Source organism: Mastigoproctus giganteus, chromosome 9 (genome assembly GCF_048544385.1).
Source record: "Mastigoproctus giganteus isolate SK-2022 chromosome 9, ASM4854438v1, whole genome shotgun sequence".
Lineage (NCBI taxonomy): Eukaryota > Metazoa > Arthropoda > Arachnida > Uropygi > Thelyphonidae > Mastigoproctus > Mastigoproctus giganteus.
The window spans coordinates 215,643,620-215,668,241 of record NC_143583.1 but is presented as its reverse complement, the minus strand read 5'-3'; the positions used below and the strand labels follow the sequence as shown (position 1 = coordinate 215,668,241).

At 40.6% G+C, this 24,622-nt stretch overlaps 1 protein-coding gene across 2 annotated transcripts in view; it reads right to left on the bottom strand.

Annotated features, from left to right (window-relative positions):
- LOC150081121 (ubiquitin carboxyl-terminal hydrolase 24-like) overlaps window positions 1-24,622 on the bottom strand; it is a 908,750-nt gene that overhangs the window by 642,736 nt on the left and 241,392 nt on the right. For both annotated transcript variants that reach the window (XM_090381072.1, XM_090381073.1), the window contains exon 15: window positions 16,536-16,619. In XM_090381072.1, the coding sequence (XP_090237198.1) occupies window positions 16,536-16,619 (84 nt within the window). The remainder of the gene's footprint in view (window positions 1-16,535; window positions 16,620-24,622) is intronic.

Genomic DNA, 24,622 nt, shown 5'->3' with positions numbered 1-24,622 from the left:
ACTGATCCAGACATCCTGCAAAGAACAGTGACTAACATAATCACAGAGTCCAGCAGTGCAACTATAAAGAAAAAGAGACCCTCCCCAAGATTTGTCCCATAGTGGACCCGGGAGAAGCAGACCCTTAGGAAGGAGGTTGCAAATAGAAGGAAACAATTCCAAAGAGCCTGCAAGGTTTTGGCTGCAGGCTGAGGTGGAGGCCTTAAGAAAACGCTATAGGGAGGCAAGAAATCTATACACAGACAAAATCCAAAAGAGTAAAAGAAAATCCTGGGAGTTGCTTGTCTCCACAGCTGGAAATTCGGATCCCTGGGGCATTATATACAAAGTAACTACGAACAAACTCCCCAGGGAAGAAGTCCTCACGATGACTCGAACTCCACAAGGCACACTAACAACAACGTGGGAGGAATTAGTCAACAGCCTCATAAACGCAATACTGAAGGAACCAGCACAGCCATCCAGTGAACAACAACAACTCAAGCTGTGCAAAGAAAATGAAGAATACCTCACGGAACAGACGGAACAACCATTTACAATGGAGGAACTCCAAGAAGCGGCTGCCCGGATTAGACCCAAAAGAGATATGCTTGAACCTGAAATCATAAAGAAGGTTGCTGACCTAGAACCCCAACTTCTCTTAAGTTTGTACAATTGCTGCCTGGAGGCTGGCTACTTCCCTATGGAGTGGAGAACAGCAAATGTCAAATTAATTCTCAAAGTCCCAAGCAAAAATCCGGCACTCCCGGAATCATATCGACCCATAGCGCTCCTAACAGTTTTAAGTAAGCTATATGAATGGCTCCTTCATAGATGGATACAACACTACTACTCCACTGCCAACCTTGAGGCAAAAAACCAATTCGGATTCAAGCCAGGTCACTTGACTGTCGATGCGATGAGAAACCTACTGATATCACAGTGAATGATTGCCAACAGAAGTACTCGGTATTGCAGTGGATTTTGCCGGGGCGTTCGACTCACTTTGGTGGCCGAGTGTCCTGGGCAGGCTCAGAATGGCACAGGTCCCAAGCAACCTTTATAATAATATCAAAAGCCACCTCTCACACCGAAAAATAGAAGTGGAAGTACCATACCAACAGATCAGCAGGAACATCCACAGGGGATGCCACAAGGGTTCCGTGCTCGGACCATTCCACTGCTGTGGAATATAGTATTTGATGATTTTCTGAACACCGGCCTTGGGGAGGTGGTAACCCAAGCATTTGCGGATGATTTAATTCTCAGTGTGACGGCAGATAATAGGACACAACTTGAGACTAGAGCAAATCAAGCTCTGTATACTCTACAGCGGTGGGCTACGGAGAACTTTCTACAGATCTCGCCTGCCAAAATGACTTCTTCCATCTTGCTTGATTTGATTTGGTAGTTGTTGGCGCATCGGCTTCTGTGGCCATATTGCACCTCCCAAGGTTTTTGCAGTACTTTGATCCAAGCCCGAGGCGGGAATCGAACCCGCGACCTTTGGGTTGCCGGGTAGGTACTTTACCCACTCGGCTAGCCCGGTCGGCCTTCCATCTTCCATCTTGCTTAAGGGAACATTGGACATAAGGAGACCACCGCAAATTAAAATAAATTGCGCTACAATCAAATTCGCCCAACAAATGAAATTTGTTGGGCGAATCATTTTTGGATCATTTTTGACAGCATGCTCACATTCCAACTGCATCTCAGGCAACTGAGGACCAAGATTAGGAATTACTTGGGCCTGATTGCGCGAGTCTCACGCAGGGAATGGGGGCTGAGTAAAAAAACCATGTTGCTATACTACAAGACTACTTTTCTCCGGCGATCACATATGGTGCACCAATATGGTACCATAGAACCAGAGTGACCACCAACAAAAGAATACTGGACTCAACACAACGAACAATATTGCTCAAAGCCATCCGAGTCTGCAATACTGTGAGCACGGAGGTGCTCCAGGTTCTTACTGGATCCTTACCACTGGATCTCGAAGTGGCCAGATGCGGACTAGCATACTACGTATCAAAAGGAATCTCTGTGACCTACTCGGGCTTTACGATTGAACCCACAAACAATATAAAAATGGAAAAGGCTCGGCTCTTTGCACACTTAAAACAGGAATGGCAAAACAGGTGGACAAACTCAACCAAAGGGGAGGTGACACGACGCTTCATACCTGATGTAGACAGGGTTTTCCCGAAACTACCTGTATGGTTCCATCCAGGCCTATGTGCCACCTACTTATTGACGGGTCACGGCCCCTTCAACAAGAAACTAACATCTCTGGGCCTCCTCCAAGACCCCAACTATTCATGTGGCGAACCGGAAAGCTGGACCCACCTCGTGCACGAATGTAAAAAGTACGAGGACCTACATGGAAATCTAATAACAAGATTGACCTAAGTGCTGTGAGGCCAGGAGCATCATCTCTTGGACACAAGTGAAGAATATAAGAACCTCACCAGATTTGCACAAGAACTCTTTGCCAGAAGAAGAACCTGTTCTGCGATCAGGAACTAAGTGCACAGTATACCTAGTAGCAGACATTAAACTTCGACAACACCTGACTATGAGCAAATACACCAGCACTGAAACCCAAATTGTCTGACCCTACCAACCTACTTCAATAGGACGCACACCACAGAAACGATGGGCTCATTGGATGGAAAAGGCACTGGACCGCCCTCCTTGATGATGGAAACAGGATCAACGGACCAGACCCATCCGGGATGGAAAAGAGACACTCCATGAGACACTACCATGGTTGGGTATATAACCCATAAATGTGACTGACCTCAACCTACCTGGATGGACACATAGCCCATGAATGACATCGGGGCACTGGTTCCGACTGCTTCGTTGGGCCCATATCTTTTTCCCCACCTTGAACAGCAGATTTGCTGCCAGTGCGCCAACTGGCAACCGAGCTGGGCACTCTTTCCTGGCTTTCTTTCCACTCCACTTCCCTGGTGGGGGGGAGGTGCCTGTCCTGTCTCCTCCCTTCCTCGCCACCCCATTTTTCCTTCTGGTGGGGCATGGGCATGCCCCACTGACACCTATTGGGGTCACCTTCCCTATTGGCTCCATATTTCTGTCTCTCCCCCCTAGTCTTTAGTCTCCCTCCCCTACTCTATCTGTACATAAGCGATTGCGATACACATCCAAATTACTGTTTGCCAGTAGTTTCGGCCTTTCAAATCCTAGCGCTCTTATCCCCCCTAATTTCCTGAGATTTCAGTGGCTAGGACCTTACAAAAAAAAAATAAATAAATAAACTTTTTTTTTTTAAGGCCCTAGCCACTGAAATCTCAGGAAATTAGGTGGCAGGACCTGCCAGAGTAAATAATTATAATGCTGGTATAACTGGCCTGCCTCCACGGGGCTGAGTGTGGACAAAGTTGAGCCTCAGCAGGGATCCAGCGGCTAAATGGCCAGAAGAACAACGGTACATAACACTATACGTATACAATATCCACACACTTTTAAATCTCTGGCCTTTCCAGTGAACTGGCACACCTACAATGAAAGCAACGCGGAGATGGGGGAAACCCCTGGTGCTGCTTGACACTAAATACACTCTACCTAACCATCATTGCCGACCAGGTGCACCCTTTCATGGCAATGGTCTTCCCCTCTGGTGGTGCCATCTTTCAGCAGGATAATACACCATGCCACACTGCCCAGACTATTCGAGACTGGTTTGTGGAACATGAGGAAGACTTCCAGGTATTGCCCTGGCCTCAAATTCCCCAAACATCAATCCCATTGAGCACTTGTGGTTTGTGTTGGAACAGCAACTTCGATCTGCGGGTCTCAACCGTGGACCTTACATGAGTTAAAGGTTGTTATGAGCATTAGCAACTAAGGCCATATTGCTCTGAGAATATGCGGTGGTCATTCCCTGACCTTTCCGCATCCTCCGTATTTGGGGGTCACAGGCTCGAACCCCGGTCTAATCAAGAAGTGTGTGCTATGCACTGCCGCTCCTGCCCACCTGGCTACGGAGGCACCATGAGTTAAAGGATCTGCTGGTTACGTGTTGGTACCAGATACCACAAGACACATTTAGAAATCTTGTAGCATCCATGGCTCGTTTGGTACAAGCTGTTTTGGCTGCACATGGAGGACCAACATCATATTAGGCAGTTGGTTGTTGTTGTTGTTGTTTGGTTTTTAGGAGCATTAGCAACTAAGGCCATATTGCTCCGGGATATGCGGTGGTCATTCCCTGACCTTTCCGCATCCTCCGTATTTGGTGGTGACGGGCTCGAACCCCGGTCTAATCAAGAAGCGTGTGCTACGCACTGTATTAGGCAGGTGGTCAGAATGTTTTGGCTCATCGGTGTAGAAGGAGCAAGTGATCATTAGATTTCAGTCAGTGCTTAAAGGTGCTTTAAGCACTGACTGAAAGCACTTTAATTCATAACAGATGCTTAATCATTTCATAACAGAAGCTATCTAGTCCAACAGAACTTGCCTTCGAAAGGGTGAGAGCTCCTTTTAGTTTCTGTATAACCAATGGACTGTTGTAGGCCCGTGCATGTTTAAAAGCTACAAGGTTGGCTATGGTTGGATATCGTCAGAATATCTCTCAAGATTTCTTTTGAGCCTTTTTGCTGCTGTGCAATCTGCATTCCACCATGGTTAGGAAAAGGTGGAAACTGGGTGGATGTTTTTGGGATTGCAATTGCAGCTGCATGGACAATATTTTCTGTAATGTACATAACTGCATCATTGATAGGCTCCTGAGTGGCTGCAGTGATATCAAAATTTCCAGATGTTGAAAGGCATTCCAGTCAGCCTGCTCAGCCTTCCACAGTAGTAACCTAACAGGAAAACAGTCTCCCATTAATTAGTGTGGTTATCATGAGAAAGTGATCACTTCCAAACAGTTTCTCCTCCACCACCCAAGTTAAGTGAAGAGAGGAGAGGATTAGAGCAGATAAAAAGATCAATGGCAGAAAACATATGGGTAGGCATGTGGAAGGTGTTTGTTCTACACATTTAGGAGGGAGAGGTCATTGTCATTGAGCTTATGCTCTATGAGTCATTCCCTTCCATTGATGTTAGTACTACCGCACAGGATGTTATGTCCATTAAAATCCCCAAGAAGTTTTGTTTTTTTTGTTTTGTTATTTGTTTTTTAGGAGCATTAGCAACTAAGGCCATATTGCTCAGGGGATATGCAGTGGTCATTCCCTGACCTTTCCGCATCCTCCGTATTTGGTGGGCACGGGCTCGAACCCTGGTCTAATCAAGAAGCGTGTGCTACGCACTGCTGCTCCTGCCCACCTGCCCCAAGAAGTAAGAAAGGGAAAGGCAACTGCATTACAAGATTATCAAGTTCTTTCTGTGGGGACTGACATCCCCCCCCCCCCAGAAAGAACTTGATGATCTTGTAATGACCCAGATGGCATATAAATAAAATAGACAACAAAAATCCATTGTAAGGTGGATTGCAACAGCCTCTAAGCTGATTGTAAGTAGCAAAGGCTGAAATGGGTTGCTCATGACAACAGCAACCCCTCCATGAGTATGACCATCTGGAATTCTATAGTATAAAAAATTGTGATGTTATGCATGGTGGGGATGTCATTTACCTTTAGGTAAGTCTCCTGCAAAGCAAATTGGCTTGTGCTTTTGCAGGGGGGCCTTGATGTCGTCAGCATTTTGCCAGAATTCATAACAATTCCATTGTAGGAATTTAGCTATTATTTTGGCTTTGTGGGTCCAACAGGTGGCTTCCAAAGTGCTGACGGCTTACTTTTCTCAGTCTTGGATTTATCCCTTTTGGGGAAGTATGGATGCTGTCCTGTGTCCATTTCCTCCTTCGCAGAGAGTTCCACAACTGAATCATCTGATACCTTCTTCTCCTTGAAATCCATTTTTCCTTGGGGACTATGTGGTATATAAGATTTCTTATTCTTTTCTCCGGCAACTTCCTTTGTTACTGGTGGAACATTAGGAGCTACTGATATGGGAGTGGCTGCTGATTGATCTTTCTGTGTGGATTTTTGTGAGCTTAACAAGTAGCATGCAATGGGAGTAAATGACTCTTTTGGTGGTATAGTCGTTTCTGTTTGGGTTCCAAAAAGAACATTTCCCTGCTATCTTCTGGGCATAGGTAGGTTTGTTTATGTTTAAGGGTTTCACTGCTTTTCTTGCCTCTGTCAGAAGTCTCTGAATTTCTTTTTCTTCTTTCCACCTCTGGCATGCTCATGAGTAAGCAGGGTGCTCTCCTTGGCAGTTAATGCATGGTTTTGAAGCCGAACACGATGTAGTTTGGTGATCCTTTGGAGCACAGTGGGCGCATGCAAGGGCTTCACGAAAGGCCATTTGCAACTATCCATATTTCTGGCACTTAAAGCACTGTAGAGGGTTTGCTACATATGGATGCACTGGATAGTTAATATAGCCAGCTTTGATCTCATTAGGAGATGTTGATGAATTAAATGCCAAGATGATATTTCTGGTTGGAACAAATTTTCCATCCCTATGCATGAATGTTTGTTTTGCAGCTGTCACTCCTTGGGGTTTTAATTCAGAACAGATTTCCTCTTCACGATAAGATGCCATTTAGCAATGACACAACGGGACGAGTTCAGTGTCTTGTGTGGGGCATTGATTGGCATTTCCCCCAAAGATGTAACTCGGAGGAGCTGTTCTGAATTATAGGACTTCTAGTCTCTACAAGACTGTCACCCGAGTGAAGCCATTTGACACATTTAGGAGAGCCTGCCAACCCTACCAAACCCTGCTGGATAAAGAAGGGTGACATTTTTCCTAAGGGCTTCTCACTAGTAGAATGAATTGTCAGGTGATGAGATGTTGGATCTGATATAACTTGTTTTCTGTCTTTTAGCAGAAGTGACATTATCTGGGTCAACGTTTGCAGACAGATAGTGAATGGGTTGGGACCCAGAAGAAATTCCTTTATCAGGATTCATGGAAATCCTGGCTGAGCCATCCATGGCCAACCATCTTGTCAAAGCAAGGGCCGAAGTGGTGTGTTGAAATTGGAGCCCCTCAACCACCAGGCTCCCTCTTTCCAAATTTCCACAGGTCACAGCACATGGCAAACACACTGAATTCCTATGGTGTTAGGCTGGAACCTAGGCTGTGGCTGTTGGATCCCAGTGATGCTAATCTGGAGGAGCAGATTAGCATCACTGGGCCCACTTAGCATCTCCGCTCACCACGTACAGGTGTCCACATCGAGGGGCATCTTGGTTCTGCTAGACTACATCCAGACACACATTAAGTACTGACTGACAGACAAATCCAACATCATCACTCAGAACAGAAGGTACTGTACTGTACTGTTAATGTTATGCTAATGTGTCTACAAAAATCATGGTTGGGAACTGCTGGTCTAGGGGTATGAGAGCGCCAAGAGATTCTCTGGAAAATATCCCTTAGAACAGGCAGGTGGTGACAAAACACTGTCGTCACCTGCCTGTTACTGTTGGACCAGGAACCAGGACATCACAGTGATTTTTTCCGTCCTAAACTGTCCACATGGCATAGCAGAAAACATGATTCATAAGAAAAGGCAACTTTTTCCAGTTGTCAATGGCTTAATGACACTTTGGTGATCTTTTTTGTTCACTTGTTCAGATGCAAATTTTAGGCATTGTTGGTGATGGTTGGTTTTAAGCATGGGCACCTTGATCAGGCATGTAGTCTGGATGGGTCGTTAAGAGGAAGGTACACTTGATCATGGTATTTTTAAAGTTGATGGTCAGCTGTTGTACTGTTTTTCCATCTATCGATTCGACAAGGTGGGACATTCACCACGACAATTTATGAGGTGAGGGTGCCACCATTGGGACGGTGACTGCTGCTCTGTCAAATCTTGGAACACCTTAACTACAGCACTCTGGAAATTCAGTAATTTTGTTAGTAATTTTGCAAGATACCAGTTATTAGTTGTATGATCTTGTGCACTCTATGGCTTATTTAAATATATGAGTGTATTAAGGACTGTGGAAAGGAATTTTTGATTCAGGACTAGTTGTCTCTACATGGAGTTCTGGATATTTCAAAACTTCTTCCTATTATAAGAATTTTTTTATATGAAACCAGTTAGGGATGGTAGTGAATTATTTGGAGATGACCCATATTTTTCCAATAGGATCATCCACTCATAAACACTGATTTAAAAGGTTAACATGTGAAGACAGTGAAAAAAATGGTTTCAATACACAGCATTACAGTTATGCCATGGTGATTGCCTATTTGAGTCTGCTGAAATAAAAAAAAAAAATACTGCTGAAATAAAGTGAAATGTGGCTCTCCACCAAATAATGAACCATCCATCCACTGCAAGTTTCTTGAACTGGCCGGTAGCAGTAGACGCATATTTTAAATTACTTTTCTTTTTTTTTAAATGTAAACCCCAAACACGAGAGGTATTAGAACCTAGACTACTTAGTACTATGCTTGGGTCGGAGGTTGAGAAGACGAAAGAAGTTGACACTGGACTTGAACTTCTGTAGACTGTAATTTTCAGGAAATACGTATGAAGGAAGGTTGTTCAAGAAAACGGCAGTTGAATGAATAAATGAGGAAGATGAAATGTTGGTTCCGTAAGTTTGAAGTTGGACAGTAAATGGGTGTTGGCGGCACGTGTTCAGAATGTTTTGAATTAGAGAGCGGGAATTACAGAAGACAATTCAGAAGAACAGGTGTCCACATCATTGGAACAGGTGTCCAATATTTGCCCATGGAAATATCTGCAGAAGAGGCATGCAGAAGAAACAGTACACCTATGAAACAGCGAGTGGAGAGACTCTGTTAGAGATGAATCATTAATTAACTTAACTGCCCTCTTCTGAACGGAATCAAGAAGTCTGAGAGAGGTTTTGGGGGCACCACCCCAGATGTGGGAACAATATTCCATGGTAGGGCGGATTTGCAATTTTTACAGAGTGAACAGCTGTTTGGAAGAAAGGTAACGCTGAGAGTGAAACTGAAAACCAAGTTTTTTAGATGCAGAGGAACCAATATTTGTAATGTGCTTGTGCCAAGAGAGATTAAAATCAGGGTAATCCCCAAAAGAGATATATCATTTTGCCTAGAAATCGGAGTGTCACCAAAGATAGGAGCAGAAGAATCCTTTTTGCGATATATAAGACAAGACTGAGTTTTAGAAGGATTGAAATCAACTAAGTTGTCTTTGCCCCACTGGAGAATTACCTGGAAATCGGCATTTAAGGAATTGGTAGCAGATTTTCGAGAAGTTGAAGCTGATTGAGCAGGGCAAGGTTTCTCAAAATGGAATGTGGAATGCAATGTGCTATCATCAGCAAAACTATGGACAGGATTTCCAGTCAATGAAAGAAGGCCATTAATATACAAAGAGAAAAAGAGTGGGGGAAAGAACTGAACATTTGGGGACACCGCCATAAGTGGAGAAGTTAGAAGACAGAGAGCCATCTACCATCCCCCTCAGTGAGCGATCAGAGAGAAAACTGGATAACTAATTACAAAAAACAGTTGGAAAACCATAAGACGGAAGCTTGTTTAGAAGACCTTTATGCCAAATACGATCGAAAGCCTTTGAGAAGTCAAGAGCAAGTGCTTGTGTTTCACCGAACTAGTCCATAAATGGGTAACATAAGCCAGAATATCACCAGTGGATCGACACTGACAGAATCCATACTGGCGATCATTGATCAGACGGAAGGTTCCTAGGTAGTTTAAGAGTTGGCGGTTAATTGATTTCTCCATTACTTTAGAAACAGTAGAAGTAATTGCAATGGGACGATAACTGAATGGGAGGAATTTGTCTCCCTTTTTAGGAACTGGCTGGATATGAGCAAATTTCCAAGCAGAAGGAAAAACACCTTTCGAATAAGAAAGTGAAAAAAAAAAAAGTGTGAAGAAAGTGGAGACCTGGAGCTTAATTAGCATCAATATTTGTCAAAATCCTTCTGACATCCTTTTAAGTGACAACCACAGGAGGCATTGAATGGAGCATGTTGGGAATGGTGGGAGGTGTTTTACCAAGATCATTAATACATGAGTTGGAAGAAAAATGGGATGCTAGCAGGTCAGCTTTATCCTTGGCTGAAGTGACAACAGAACCATCTGGTTTGGACAGAGGTGGGAGGAGATGGGCAAAAGTTGCTGCCAATAGCTTTGGCAAGAGACCAGAAAGATCGGCTACCATTAGGACAAGAAGCAAGTTTTCTACTCTTAGCCTGTTCAAACTCTAGTTTGGACTGATTAATAACTGCTTTACAATTGTTGCGAGCTATGGTGTAGGCAGAAAATGAAACTGAAGAATTAGAAATAAGCCAATTAAGATATGCAACATTCTTCTCTTGAACAGCCTTAGCTCATTTATTGGAAAACCAAGGTTTTGATAAAGGACGAGATTTTAAAATGGAGTGCGGGATAAAGGATTCCATTCCTGCAAGAATAATTTCACTGACATGATCAAAGCAAACATTGGCATCAGACGTTTTGAAACAGTAATCTGACCAAGGAAAAGAAATCTCGCAGGTCATCCCAATTTGCATTCTTGTAATGCCAAACAATACGAGGTTGGGAATAGCTATGAGATAAAGGCTCCATTGGAGAAGAGAATCACCAAGTTGTGATCTGAGGTGTCTAATGGACTTCTCACTTCGACTGTGTATTTAGAAGGGTTGTTTGTAAGAAAAAGATCAAGAGTGTTGGCTGTATGGTTAGGATTGTCTGGTATTCTTGTAGGCAAATGAACAATCTGTGCAAGGTCATTAGTAATTGCAAAAGCCTCAACATTTCAGCCAGCTGGGTCGGTTGGAGTTGTGAACATTAAAATAACCAAGGAAAATTACCTTACTGTTAGGAAAGTTGGACTGGAGAAAGTCAAGTTGCAAAGATAGAAAGTCAAAGAGCTCCAAGTGATTGGTGGAGTTGGGAGAACGGTAGAGACAACAGATGAATTTGACACAATGAGGTAGAGAGGTTTTAAGCCAGAGAAGATCGAAAAGAGGAGATTCCAAATTACTAAGTCTCTGACAGGGAATATCAAAATGAACATATACACAATTACCACCTTTGAAGTGAAAGGAATCATACAAGGAATAATTTGGGCAACTGAGATGAAAAGTAGTTGAATCAACCGGAAAAAGAGATGATTGTCTCTCTGTATAAGGCGATGGTCAGGCCACCTTGAGTACTGCGTACAGGTCTGGAGGCCTCATTTTAGGAAGGATGTAGATTTGCTTGAGCGTGTACAGAGAAGGACATCAAGATTGGCGAGGGGAATGAAGGGATCCTCTTACGAAGAGAGTTACCTCTCTTACCTAGTCTCCAGTGGCTGGAGACTAGGCACCTGCGTGGTGTCTGATTGAGGTGTATAAGGCCTTGAATCAGTTGAGCATGCGGAATTCTGATGCGTTCCTTTCACTTGTTCAGATTACGAACCTAAGGGTTCATAAATTCAAATTAAGAAAAGACAGATAATAGAATAGATGTGAGGAAATTTGCTTTTAGCCAGCGGGTGGTTAATTGCTGGAACAAACTTCCATCTGTCGTGGAAGTTGATAGGTGAAATAAATTTATAGAGGAACTGGACAGGCGTTTGGAGGGAATGGTGTGCTTTTTTTTTTTTTTTTTTCGGCTGATGCTGCATAAGCTCATACACTTGCTTTCTTGCATCGCATGCTGCTACTACTACTACTACTACCACCACTGAGGTTCTGTCAGAAAAAATACGTGGGGTTTGGCAGACTGCAAGTGGAAATGGACATCGTTGAGATTGGAACTGAGACCATTGGTCCTTGAGGTTGTCACAGACATTCTCTCAGATATGCCAGATAAGCTGTTCTTGCTACCTGGGAGTCTAAAACGCTGATGGAACTGATATTCGGGTGACACTTAAGTCAAGTGGACCCAATTTCGGCGAAGTCCGGTCGGTCTATGACAGCCAAATCCTCTGCTTGCACCTTCACGATGGTGGGACTGTTAGTAATCCTGGGTATAACCTCCATGCACAAGTACAGGGTGGGTGACCACCCAGGTGTGAACCAACGTAAGCAGGGGTCGAGGTGTGGCGCCCACACCACATGGAGGAACGCCGCCCCTCTATGTTACCAGGCAGTACTAGGTGGTAGATGACTCTCATCAACCGGTGAAATACCACCACTTTGCTTATTGGAGGCTTGAAGTGGTGTAACCCATGTTTAGTCTCTAGAGCTAAGTTCCGGCCAACCCTTCCCTATCTCTTCCATCATGCAGTATGATTGATGATTTTTGAGGTTATGATGAATGTCGTGGCGAGATCCAATATTCCTTACATTTCGAGGGTACAGCTCTAAAACGGTGTTCGCAGGCCGGCCGCTAGATAGTACACCGGACCAAACCTATTGGTAACTCTCTAGGAGGTTTCCGGATCAGCTAGTGTATAATCTTGCTACCTCTACTCTGCCAGATAGTGACTGGAGGGAGTCTGAGTAGTGTGTATGCGGGGAGCATTGTCGAGGCCACGTTATGTCAAGGATCTGGGTATATTCTTACCACATGTACGCCATATCCAAAAATTTCATTACTTCATACAGCATGTCCCGCCAACTTTTTCTTACTATTGAATACACCATGAATTGTCAAAATAATAGAGCAAGCTTATCTGCGAAAAGATCTAAACCTCCCAAGGACTTCCTAATTCATTTCACAAATATACGTGGTCTCAATTCGAATCTCAACGATGTCCATTTCCACTTGCAGTCTTCCAAACCCCATGTACTTTTTCTGACTGAATCTCAGTTATCAGTTGATTCAACTACTTCTCATCTCAGATGTCCAAATTATTTGCTGTATGATTCCTTTCGCCTCAAAGGTGGTACTTGTGCATATGTCCGTTCTGATATTCCCTGTCAGAGACTTGGCAATTTGGAATCTCCTCTCTTTGATCTTCTCTGGCTTAAAATCTCTCTACCTCATTGTGTCAAATTCATCTGTTGTCTCTACCATTCTCCCAACTCGCTAATCACTTGGAGCTCTTTGACTTCCTCTCTTTGCAACTTGACTTTCTCCAGTCCAACTTTCCCAACAGTGAGGTAATTTTCCTTGGTGATTTTAACGTTCACAACTCCAGCTGGCTTCATTTTCTAGTCACACCGACACAGCAGGTCGAGATGCTGAGGCTTTTGCAATTACTAATGACCTAGCACAGATTGTTCATTTACCTACAAGAATACCGTACAATCCTAATCATACAGCCAATACGCTTGATCTTTTTCTCACAAACAAACCTTCTAAGTACAAGGTCGAAGTGAGAGGTCCTTTAGGCACTTCAGATCACAACTTGGTGATTGTCTCTTCTCCAATGGAACCTTTATCTCATGGCTATTCCCAACCTCGTATTGTTTGGCATTACAAGAATGCAAAATGGGATGACCTGCGAGACTTCTTTTCTTCTTTTCCTTGGTCTGATTACTGTTTCAAAACTTCTGATGTCAACGTTTGCTCAGATCGTGTCAGTGAAATTATTCTTGCAGGAATGGAATCCTTTATCCCACACTCCACTTTAAAATCTCGTCCTTTATCTAAACCTTGGTTTTCCAATAAATGTGCTAAGGCTGTCCAAGAGAAGAATGTTGCATATCGTAATTGGCTTGTTTCTAATTCTTCAGTTTCATTTTCTGCCTACACCAAAGCTCGCAACAATTGTAAAGCAGTTATTAATCAGTCCAAACTAGAGTTTGAACAGGCTAAGAGTAGAAAACTTGCTTCTTGCCCTAATGGTAGCCGAGCATTCTGGTCTCTTGCCAAAGCTATTGGCCGCAACTTTTGCCCATCTCTGCTCCCACCTCTGTCCAAACCAGATGGTTCTGTTGTCACTTCAGCCAAGGATAAAGCTGACCTGCTAGCATCCCATTTTTCTTCCAGCTCATGTATTAATGATCTTGGTAAAACACCTCCCACCATTCCTAACACGCTCCATTCAATGCCTCTTGTGGTCTTCCGTCAAAAGGATATCAGAAGGATTTTGATGAATCTTGATACTAAGAAAGCTCCAGGTCCTGATGGTATTTCTCCACTTGTTCTCAAAACCTGTGCTCCTGAACTTACTCCTATTCTTTGCCGCCTTTTTTCACTTTCGTATTCCAAAGGTGTTTTTCCTTCTGATTGGAAATTTGCTCATATCCAGCCAGTTCCTAAAAAGGGTGACAAATCCCTCCCATCCAATTATCGTCCCATTGCAATTACTTCTACTCTTTCTAAAGTAATGGAGAAATCAATTAACCGCCAACTCTTAAACTACCTGGAGACCTTCCGTTTGATCAACGATCGCCAGTATGGATTCCGTCAGTGTCGATCCACTGGTGATATTCTGGCTTATGTTACCCATTTATGGACTAATTCAATGGAAAGGTTCGGTGAAACACAAGTAGTTGCTCTTGACATCTCAAAGGCTTTTGATCGTGTTTGGCATAAAGGTCTTCTAAACAAGCTTCCATCTTATGGTTTGCCAAAGGTTTTTAGTAATTGGTTATCCAGTTTTCTCTCTGATCGCTCACTGAGGGTGATGGTAGATGGCTCTCTGTCTTCTAACTTCTCCACTAATGCCGGTGTCCCCCAAGGTTCAGTTCTTTCCCCCACTCTTTTCCTCTTGTATATCAATGACCTTCTTCCATTGACTGGAAATCCTATCCATAGTTTTGCCGATGATAGCACATTGCATTCAACTTTACATTTTGAGAAACCTTGTCCTGCTCAATCAGCTTCAAGCTCTAGAAAATCTGCTGCCAATTCCTTAAATGCCGATCTTCAGGTAATTCTCCAGTGGGGCAAAGACAACTTAGTTGATTTCAACCCTTCTAAAACTCAGTCTTGTCTTATATCTCGCAAAAAGGATTCTTCTGCTCCTATGCTTATCTTTAGTGACACTCCGATTTCTAGGCAAAATGATATATCTCTTTTGGGGATTACCCTGACTTCTAATCTCTCTTGGCACAAGCACATTACAAATATTGCTTCCTCTGCATCTAAAAAACTTGGTTTTCTCTTTCGCTCTCGGCGTTACTTTTCTTCCAAACAGCTGCTCACTCTGTATAAATCGCAAATCCGCCCTGCCATGGAATATTGTTCCCACATCTGGGGTGGGGCCCCCAAAACCTCTCTCAGGCTTCTTGATTCCATTCAGAAGAGGGCAGTTAGGTTAATTAATGATTCATCTCTAACAGAGTCTCTCCACTCGCTTTCTCATAGACGTACTGTTTCTGCTGCATGTCTCTTCTACAGATACTTCCATGGGCACTGTTCTTCTGAATTGGCTTCTATAATTCCCGCTCTCTCTTTCAAAACAGTCCGAACACGTGCCACCACCAGCCAACATCCATTTACTGTCCAACTTCAAACCCACAGAACCAACTTTTCATCTTCCTCATTTATTCATTCAACTGCCGTTTTCTGGAACAACCTTCCTTCATATGTATTTCCTGAAAATTACAGTCTACAGAAGTTCAAGTCCAATGTCAACAAATATCTTCTTTCGTCTTCCAACCTCCAACCCAAGCACGGTACTAAGTACTATAGGTTCTAATACCTCTCGTGTTTGGGGTTCTCATAAAAAAAATGTATATTTGAGGAATGAATTAGGAAGTGTTTGGGAGGTTTAGATCTTTTCGTAGATAAGCTTTATTAGTTTCACAATTCATGGTGTATTCAATAGTATGAAAAAGTGGGTCGGTCATGCTGTATGAAGTAATGAAATTTTTGGATGTGGCATATACACATGGTAAGAATATATCCAGATCCTTGACATAACGTGGCCTCGACAATGCCCCCCCCCCACATACACACTACTCAGACTCCCTCCAGTCACTATCTGGCAGAGTAGAGGTAGCAAGATTATACATTAGCTGATCCGGAAGCCTCCTATAGACTTACCAATCGGTACGGTCCGGTGTACTAACTAGCGGCCGGCCTGTAAACACTGTTTTAGAGCTGTACCTTCAAAATGTAAGGAAGATTGGATCTCACCACGATGTTCATCATAACCTCAAAAGTGATCAATCATACTGCATGATGGAAGAGATGTGAAGATGTGAACCCTGCTTACGTTGGTTCACATCTGGGTGGTCACCCACCGTGTGCTTGTGCATGGAGGTTATACCTCCATGCACAAGCACACGGATTACTAACAATTCAACCATCGTTAAGGTGCAAGCATCTGGAGGTAATTATACTTCAATGAATTCAGTCAGTGACAGTGGCAAATGAAGTAACTACAGGCTATTAAATGCAATTTGCAGTGGGTGTTCAGATACTTTTCAGAAGGTAGAGTATATTCTACTCAAGAGTGAAGTGAACAGGTTTTTCTGTTGGCTCCAGGGAAACAAGAAGTAACAGTAATTTTTTAATCTATTGTTCATTTACTGCAAATTCTTACTCATCATTACACCAAAATCTAGGGATAAAACCACTTACAATTGAATGAATTAGTCATTCAACAAAATTATTTGTATAAATATTTTTGGTCAAAATTGATCAATCTGAATTAAAAACAGTTTAATTAAAAATGTATTAAACAATAAATGAATTTAACTTACTTTATCTTGTTTGTAATATGCAGTTTTTAGTATGCTCCGACTTATACTATGCAACAATTTTAAAGATGGCAAAATATGCATTCCCTAGAGGGAAAAAAAAAATTGTTGCTTTCAATACCAATATAACTGCCGATACTAAAATCACAATAATTTATACAGGCTTATAAAGTTAAATGAAATGATATCCCAAGGCTTCCAAATATATATATCCAAATATATATCAATATAATGTCTGACAATAAAATACCTCAATTTTACCTATAATAGCCTGCTGGCTCAAGCAGTTATGTGGATTATCTAACTATCTAGAGGACGAAATTTTCAAGATTATAAATGATGCTAGAACTAGGGGAATTCAAGTTATGGGGGGAAATGTTTAGATTGGCCTGCAGGAAGTTTTATTTTAGCCAGAGAGTTATAAATTACTGGAATAAGCTGCCTTCATAGGTGGTAGAGGCCGACAGTTTGGGGAAATTCAAAAGTCATCTGGATAGTACTTTCAGGTAAGGGAAGCGCATAGGATGATAGGTTTAATTTCCTTTTTTTTTTATTAATTATTATTATTTATGTTTTTTTTTGTTTTTATCATTGTTTTGTTCGGTTTTTTTTTTTTTATTTTTTGGCTGGTGCAGCATAAGCCATAGGCTTCTTGCACCATGCGGCCATTACTAATACTATCTCATTAGCAGTACAGTCAGTTCTGCTATAATGTGGAACGTCTTCCTAAAAATCTCAGCATTATGCTATTTCATGCAGTGAAAACAACAGGGCTTATGGGCAAAATAGGGATAGGAGCAGAGCACTCAAAAAATGTTCAGTCTGGTAAGAAAAACACTAAAAAAAAAAAGAGAGAAACCCACAGTAAATATAGCACTTTACCTTGACAGGATATGAAGTTGGCTTGTTTGAAGGGCTGTAGTTGGTGAGTTATAGCGAAGAGGTAGAAGGAGGGTTATCATTCTTAGGACGAAATGTTGTTATACCCAATATGGAAGGTGTGATTCACTGTCCTGATTTTCTTTCTTCTGCGCTGGTTTAAAATAGCTGTCTAGCTTTTGTTGCTTTTCCTGCCTCCTTCTTTCATACAATTTGAAAAAATGCCGAAACGCTATGTGGTGTCAAAGGCTTTCTCAATATCCTTACAGACCATAAAGAGATGCTCCTTTTTGATGATGATCCAATGATGATCGATTTTTTCTGAATCCCAATTTATTGTTATTGATTAAATTTTGGGACTCAAGATACCAAGTCAGACGGCGATGAGTCATTTTTTCGAGGCTTTTTGCTCAGACAGCTGGTAAGTGAAATTGGTCTGTAGTTATGAGGAACAGAATAGTCTTTACCAAGTTTTGGGATAGCCAGAATGTAGGAATGGCGCCAGGAGCTTGGGAATGTATGTTCAGTGAAGATTCGATTGAAGAAGATCAGCAGTGATGAGTGTGACTTTGGATCTAAAGTTTTGAGCATTATATAAAATATCCCATCAGGGCCAGTGGCACTGTTCCTTGTGTTGGTAAGAGCATGCTGCAGTTCAACCATGGTGAATGGTTGATTATATGTTAGTGCACATCTGTCAGTAAAATTCAGTTTGGATTTTTCAGTTACACCTTTAATTTTTTGAAATGATTGGTCATAAGCAGTTGAGGAAGACAGCTGAGAAAATACATATCCTAGCACATTTGCAATTTCTGCAGGGGTAGAGAGTTCCTGTCCATTCCAGTTAATTTGTGGAGTAAACATTGGAGAAATTTTGCCATTTAACATTTTGATCTTATTCCAGATCAGTCTGATGTCTGTATTTTTATTAACCGAGGAAGCAAATTTAATCCAATATTCTTTTTTTACTTTCTGTCTGATATAACGGGCTCTTGCTCTAAGTTGTTTATAATTAATAAGATTGGAAGTGGTTGGGTGTTTGTGGAATTGATTCCAAGCTTTGTTTTTCTCTTTTTTTGCATTATTGCACTCTTCATTCCACCAATAATTTAATTTTCGCCTTTCCTGATTGTGGTATTGTGGGATGGCAGAGGTTGCAGCTGTTATAACATGGTTGATAGAAGAGCACTGTATGATATGGTTGTCGAACGAGACAAGTGTGCTGTATTTTATCCAGTCAGCCTTTGGAAATTTCCATTTTACTGGATTATCTCTTGGTAATGAACAGGAAGTTTGAACTTTGCATATTATTGGGAAATGATCGCTGTTGTGAGGGTCATTAAGAGTTACCCACTGAATACTTGGATAGAGCACTGGAGAGCAAATGGAAAGGTCTATTGCGGAGGTTGATCCGGTTGGAAAATGAACATAGGTAGGAGAGCCAGTATTCAACAATGTTAAATCCTGTCTGTCTATCAACATTTCAACAAGCTTTCCACGACTGTCTAAGCTGGAGGAACCCCATAATGGGTGGTGAGCATTAAAGTCACCTAGTAGACAGAAGGGAACTGGTAGTTGCAACACAAAATCTTCAATTTCCTGAATAGAATATGGACGATTAGGTGGAAGATAAATTGAGACCAATGTAACAGTGATTCCAATTGCTATGCGTGTGGCAACAGCTTCTAAAGAGGTTTGTAATGGAATGCATCTGGAGGGAACTCTTGAGTCCAACAGGATGGCTACTCCTCCATGAACACTATTAGTGTCAGATCTATCTTGTCTGAAGATAGTGTAATTTTTGACTGTAGTGGAAACTTGGGGTGCCAAGTTGGTTTCCTGTAGGCACATGGCAACAGGATTGAAGCAGTCAATTAGTTCATTGATATCATTGATGTTGCTGTGAAAACCTCTACAATTCCATTGAATGATGTGTCCATTATTTAGTTTTGTTTGTGCAAGATGTATCTGACTGCTTTTTATAAGTTGATAGTTTATGACGGTCTGGTTTTGGTTTTTCTTTTCAGGGGAAAAGTGGGACGTCCTGATTCATTGCTATCGTCCATATCATCTTCTGCGTGTATTTCAAGCAGTTCTTCTTGACCGATAGTATCATCTGTATCCATGCTTGTTAGGCATAATTCTTTCGTCTCAACAGGATACGATCTTTGCAAATTTTCTGCTACCTGACAATGCGGAGGTCTCTGGGATGGAATTGTGAGTGGCGTATTATTGCTTTGGTCTACTGAATTTGGTTTAGATGGATGCTGGACCAAGAGTACTGATCGAGCCCAGTCTGATATTGATATTTTTGGAGAGATCGATACTTCAGTCTGACATGCCACTGATTCGTGTCTGTGAATGGTAGAAGCATAAGTGAGTTTTGGTATACTTAAGTTGACCTGTTTTTTCGCTTCTTGATAAGAGACTTTATTTTCAATTTTATATTTTTGTATTTTTTTTTCTATCTTCCATAGTTCACAATCTTTGGAGTAAGCTGGATGCTTACCACTACAATTAGGACACTGTGGTGTTGGAGCGTTGCATTCTGCTTGGTGTGATTTTTGCAGCCACAGTTCAGACATATAGCATCTCCACGGCATGCTGTCTGAGAATGACCAAACTTTTGACATTTATAACATCTGAGTGGATTTGGAATATATGGCCTAATGTGGCAGTTCAAGTAATCTGCTTTGACAGATCTTGGTAGATTTGGAGTATTGAAGGTTAAGATTATGTTTCGCATAGGGGTTAAGTTGCCGTCTTTTCTGATCATGATTCGTTTTGCATGAGACACATTTTGTTCTTTTAGCTCCTGGACTATTTCTTCCTCAGAAACGTTTAAAAGATCCCATTCGGAGATCACTCCCTTGGAATAATTCAGTGTGTTGTGTGGGGTGACCTGAATTGGTATTCCACTTAAAGAAGTTAGTTGTAATAGTAACTCAGAAAGTCTTGAGTGAGATGTCTCTATCAGTAAATCTCCTGATTGGAGACGTTTGACCATTTTTGGTGAACCTGCAGCATTTTCTAGGCATCTCTGGATGATGAAAGGGGAGAGCTTGCTCACAGATTGGGATGATAAAGAATGTACTATAAGGAAAGCTGGAGATTCTGCTTCCTTGTGTCCTTTTTAAGTCTCTTTGAAAGAGATGTTATTGTTTGTTATTTTGGTTTTTAGGAGCATTGGCAACTAAGGCCATATTGCTCAGGGAATATGCGGTGGTCATTCCCTGACCTTTCCGCATCCTCCGTATTTGGTGGTGACGGGCTCGAACCCCGGTCTAATCAAGACACGTGTTTTACGCACTGCTGCTCCTTCCCACCTGGCTACGGAGGCACCTTTGAAAGAGAGAAGTCATGGTCGGTGTCACTGTCATGTTGAGAGTTCTTGGGCTCGAAGCGTGGAAATATGTCAGTTTCCATTTCTACTCCTTTTAGCTCCAATAAAAAAGCTTGGGTAACTGCTGATTTATTTAAAGAATAGTTTCTAAATTGTTTTGTGCCAGCTGTGGACAACTAATTAAAGTGGAAAAATCTAGAGAAAAATCCCCATGTAAAAATAAATAAAAACTCATAAAGCTCAAAGAGGAAAACCGGACAGACAAAGGGACTCGACTTGGACTAGGAAAAGGAAACGAAAAGGAATAATGGACATTTTAAATATTGTAACATGGAACATTAGGAGGATTAAGATATAAAGAAGTTGAATTACTTAAACACTTAAAACAGAAGAAAGTAAATATAACAGTAATAACAGAAACAAAGAAAAAATTAAAAGGTATGAAAGATTATGATATTATACAATAGTATACAGTGGAGTAGATCAAAAGGAAAGAGCTAGTGGAGGGATAGCAATATTAATAGATCGGAAATGGAAAACCAAAATACAGAGTTACATATTTATAAATAATAGAATAATAACAGTAAGATTTAAATTAGCCAGATGTTATTTATGTATAATTGGAATTTATGTTCCAAAAGATGGAAAAGAGGAAGAAACAGATAAATTTTATTTAGAGTTACAAAAAGAACTAGATAAGAATGTAAAAAAGGACCATGTAGTTATTTTGGGAGATTATAATTCTTGGATAGGGAATAAGCCAATAAAAAATATTATGGGATGTTATGGAGAAAATAAAATAAATGGAAATGGATATAAATTAAGAGATTTTGCAATATTTAATAATTTAAATATAACAAATACATTTTTCTAGAAAAGGTGATATACATAAATATACATGGTCGGCAAGAGGTACACAATCAATAATAAACTATGTAATAGTAAATCAAAAATTAGCAAAACAATGTCGAGATACTAAGGTGTTTAGAGGATATGATATTAATTCAGATCATTTTTTAGTGGTTTCAAAAATAGAGTTATGGGCTAAATGGAAGAAGAAAAAAGCTATTAAACAGGGGAAAGAGGAATTAGGTTATAAAGTATATCTACTTCAAGAAGAAAGTATACACAATTTATATGAAAAAACGATTAAAGACGAAATAAGTAAAACATTGGAGAGAGAACAAATAGAAGAAGAATGGAATAATATACAAAATATAATTCAAAAGATAGCAAAAGAGACACTAGGACAATTCAGGAAAAACCATAAGAAGAGGGGGGTAAAGATATGGAATGAAGAAATAGCTAAAGCAGTACAACATAAACAAGATAAATATCTTAAATATATACAAAACAGGACAAGTGAGAATGAAGAAATATATAAACAAGAACATAACAAAACTAAAGATAAAATAAGGAAGGCAAAAGCAGAGGCATGGGATAGATTTATAAGTACATTAGAACTTGATGTTCATGGAAGACAAAATTTGGCATATAAAATGATGAAATACTTGAATAGCACAGAGAAAGACACTTCAAGAATAAATATAATAAAGGAAGAACGATGGAAAAAACATTATGAAGAATTGTGGAAAGACCCAACATATCAAATAGAAGAGATACAGTTAGACCCAGTTAGTGGCACAGATCTGATAACGAAGGAAGAATTGGAAAAGGCATTGAAAGCTACAAAAAATAGGAAAGCAGTAGGAATGGATGGTACAAATGCAGAACTGATCAAGTATGGAGGAATCTTTTTAAAAGACAGGATACTAAATTTATTCAATAAATGTTGGGAACAATATAAAATACCAGAAGAATGGAAGATAGCAAAAATTATTTCAATATTTAAAAAAGGAAATAGAAATGATACAAAGAATTAAAGAGGGATTAGCATACTAAATACAGAATTTAAAATGTATAGCAAAATATTAAATAATAGAATTAAAAATATCTCTGATGAAATATTAATAGAAGAACAGGCAAGATTCAGAAAAGGAAGATCATGTACAGATAATATTTATATTAAAACAAATAATAGAAAAACGAAAAGAGTTTAATTTAGAAATGCATTTAGCATTTATAGATAATGAAAAAGCATTTGATTGAGTAAACAGGCGAAAACTATGGGACATATTGAGTAATAAAGGATACCCAAAGCATCTTACAAAAATAATACAGAGTTTATATCAAGGAACAGCAATAGATACAAGTAATAAATTAACAGATGGAAGTATAATAAATCAAGGAGTTAGACAGGGATGTAGCTTGTCACCAATGTTGTTTAACATATATATCTAGTATATGATATGTAAATGGAAAGAGGAAATTAATAAAATTATATATTTAAATAAAAAGAATAGAATTAATATACTATTATTTGCAGATGATCAAGTAATTATTGAAGATAGCGAAGATAATTTGCAAAGAGCAGTATTTAAATTAAACCAAATAACAGAAGAATATAAAGTTAAAATACCAAAAATGAAAACTAGAACAATGGCTTTTAGTGGGGAAAATACGGTGAGAACAAAAATAGTTATAGACAATAAAATATCAGAACAAGTAGTAGTAGTAGTGGCACGTGATGCAAGAAAGCAAGTGTATGAGCTTATGCAGCATCAGCCGAAAAAAAAAAAAAAAAAAAAAAAAAATCACACCATTCCCTCCAAATGCCTGTCCAGTTCCTCCTTAAATTTATTTAACCTATCAACTTCCACAACGACAGATGGAAGTTTGTTCCAGCAATTAACCACCCACTGGCTAAAGGCAAATTTCCGCACATCTATTCTACATCTGTCCTTTCTTAATTTGAACTTATGTCCCCGTAGGTTCGTAATCTGAACAAGTGGAAGGATCCCATCAGAATTCAGCGTGCTCAACCCATTCAAGGCCTTATAGACCTCAATCAGATCACCGCGCAGGTGCCTAGTCTCCAGCCACTGCAATTTGCAGAACTTAAGCCTCTCTTGGTAAGAGGATCCCTTCATTCCCTTCACCAATCGTGTTGCTCTTCTCTGTACACGCTCAAGCAAATCTACATCCTTACTAAAATGAGGCCTCCAGACCTCTATGCAGTACTCAAGGCGTGGCCTGACCATTGCCTTATACAGAGGGACAATCACCTCCTTTTCCCTGCTAGCAAAATTCCTATATATCATTGACAAAACCCCATGACCTGCCCTAGCAGCCTGTCTGCATTGCTCAGAAAACTTCATATCTGACTGCACAATTACTCCCAGGTCTTTTTCATTTTCTACCACCTGTAGTACCACACAGTTGGTACGTTTCTCTGGGGTTACTTCTACCCATATGCAGTAATTTGCATTTGTCAAGGTTAAACTTCAGTTGTCACTTCTTAGCCCATCTGCCCAAATTATCTAGATCCTGTTGCAGTAGCACACTGCCATTACTGTCATTAACAACCCTGCCAACCTTTGTGTCATCTGCAAACTTCGACATTAAGCCTGATATACCTTCATCAATATCATTGATAAATACACAAAACAACAGTGGACCCAACACCGAACCCTGTGGGACTCCACTAATAACATTAGTCCACGAAGAGCAGCACCCATTGATTACCACCCTCTGTCTTCTCCCACTTAACCATCCTTTTATCCATTGTAGCAACTTACCCTTAATACCATTCTGCTCCAATTTGTACAGTAGTCTTCCATGTGCAACAGTGTCAAAAGCTTTCCTGAAATCCAAGTATATGATATCAAAATTATTTTTTGCATCCAGTTCCTTTGTGACCACATCATAATAACCAATCAAATTTGTCAGACAAGACTTTCCCTTAACAAACCCATGCTGTGTCTGAATTATTGCTGCAGTCTTGTTTAACCTGAAGTTAAACAGAAGT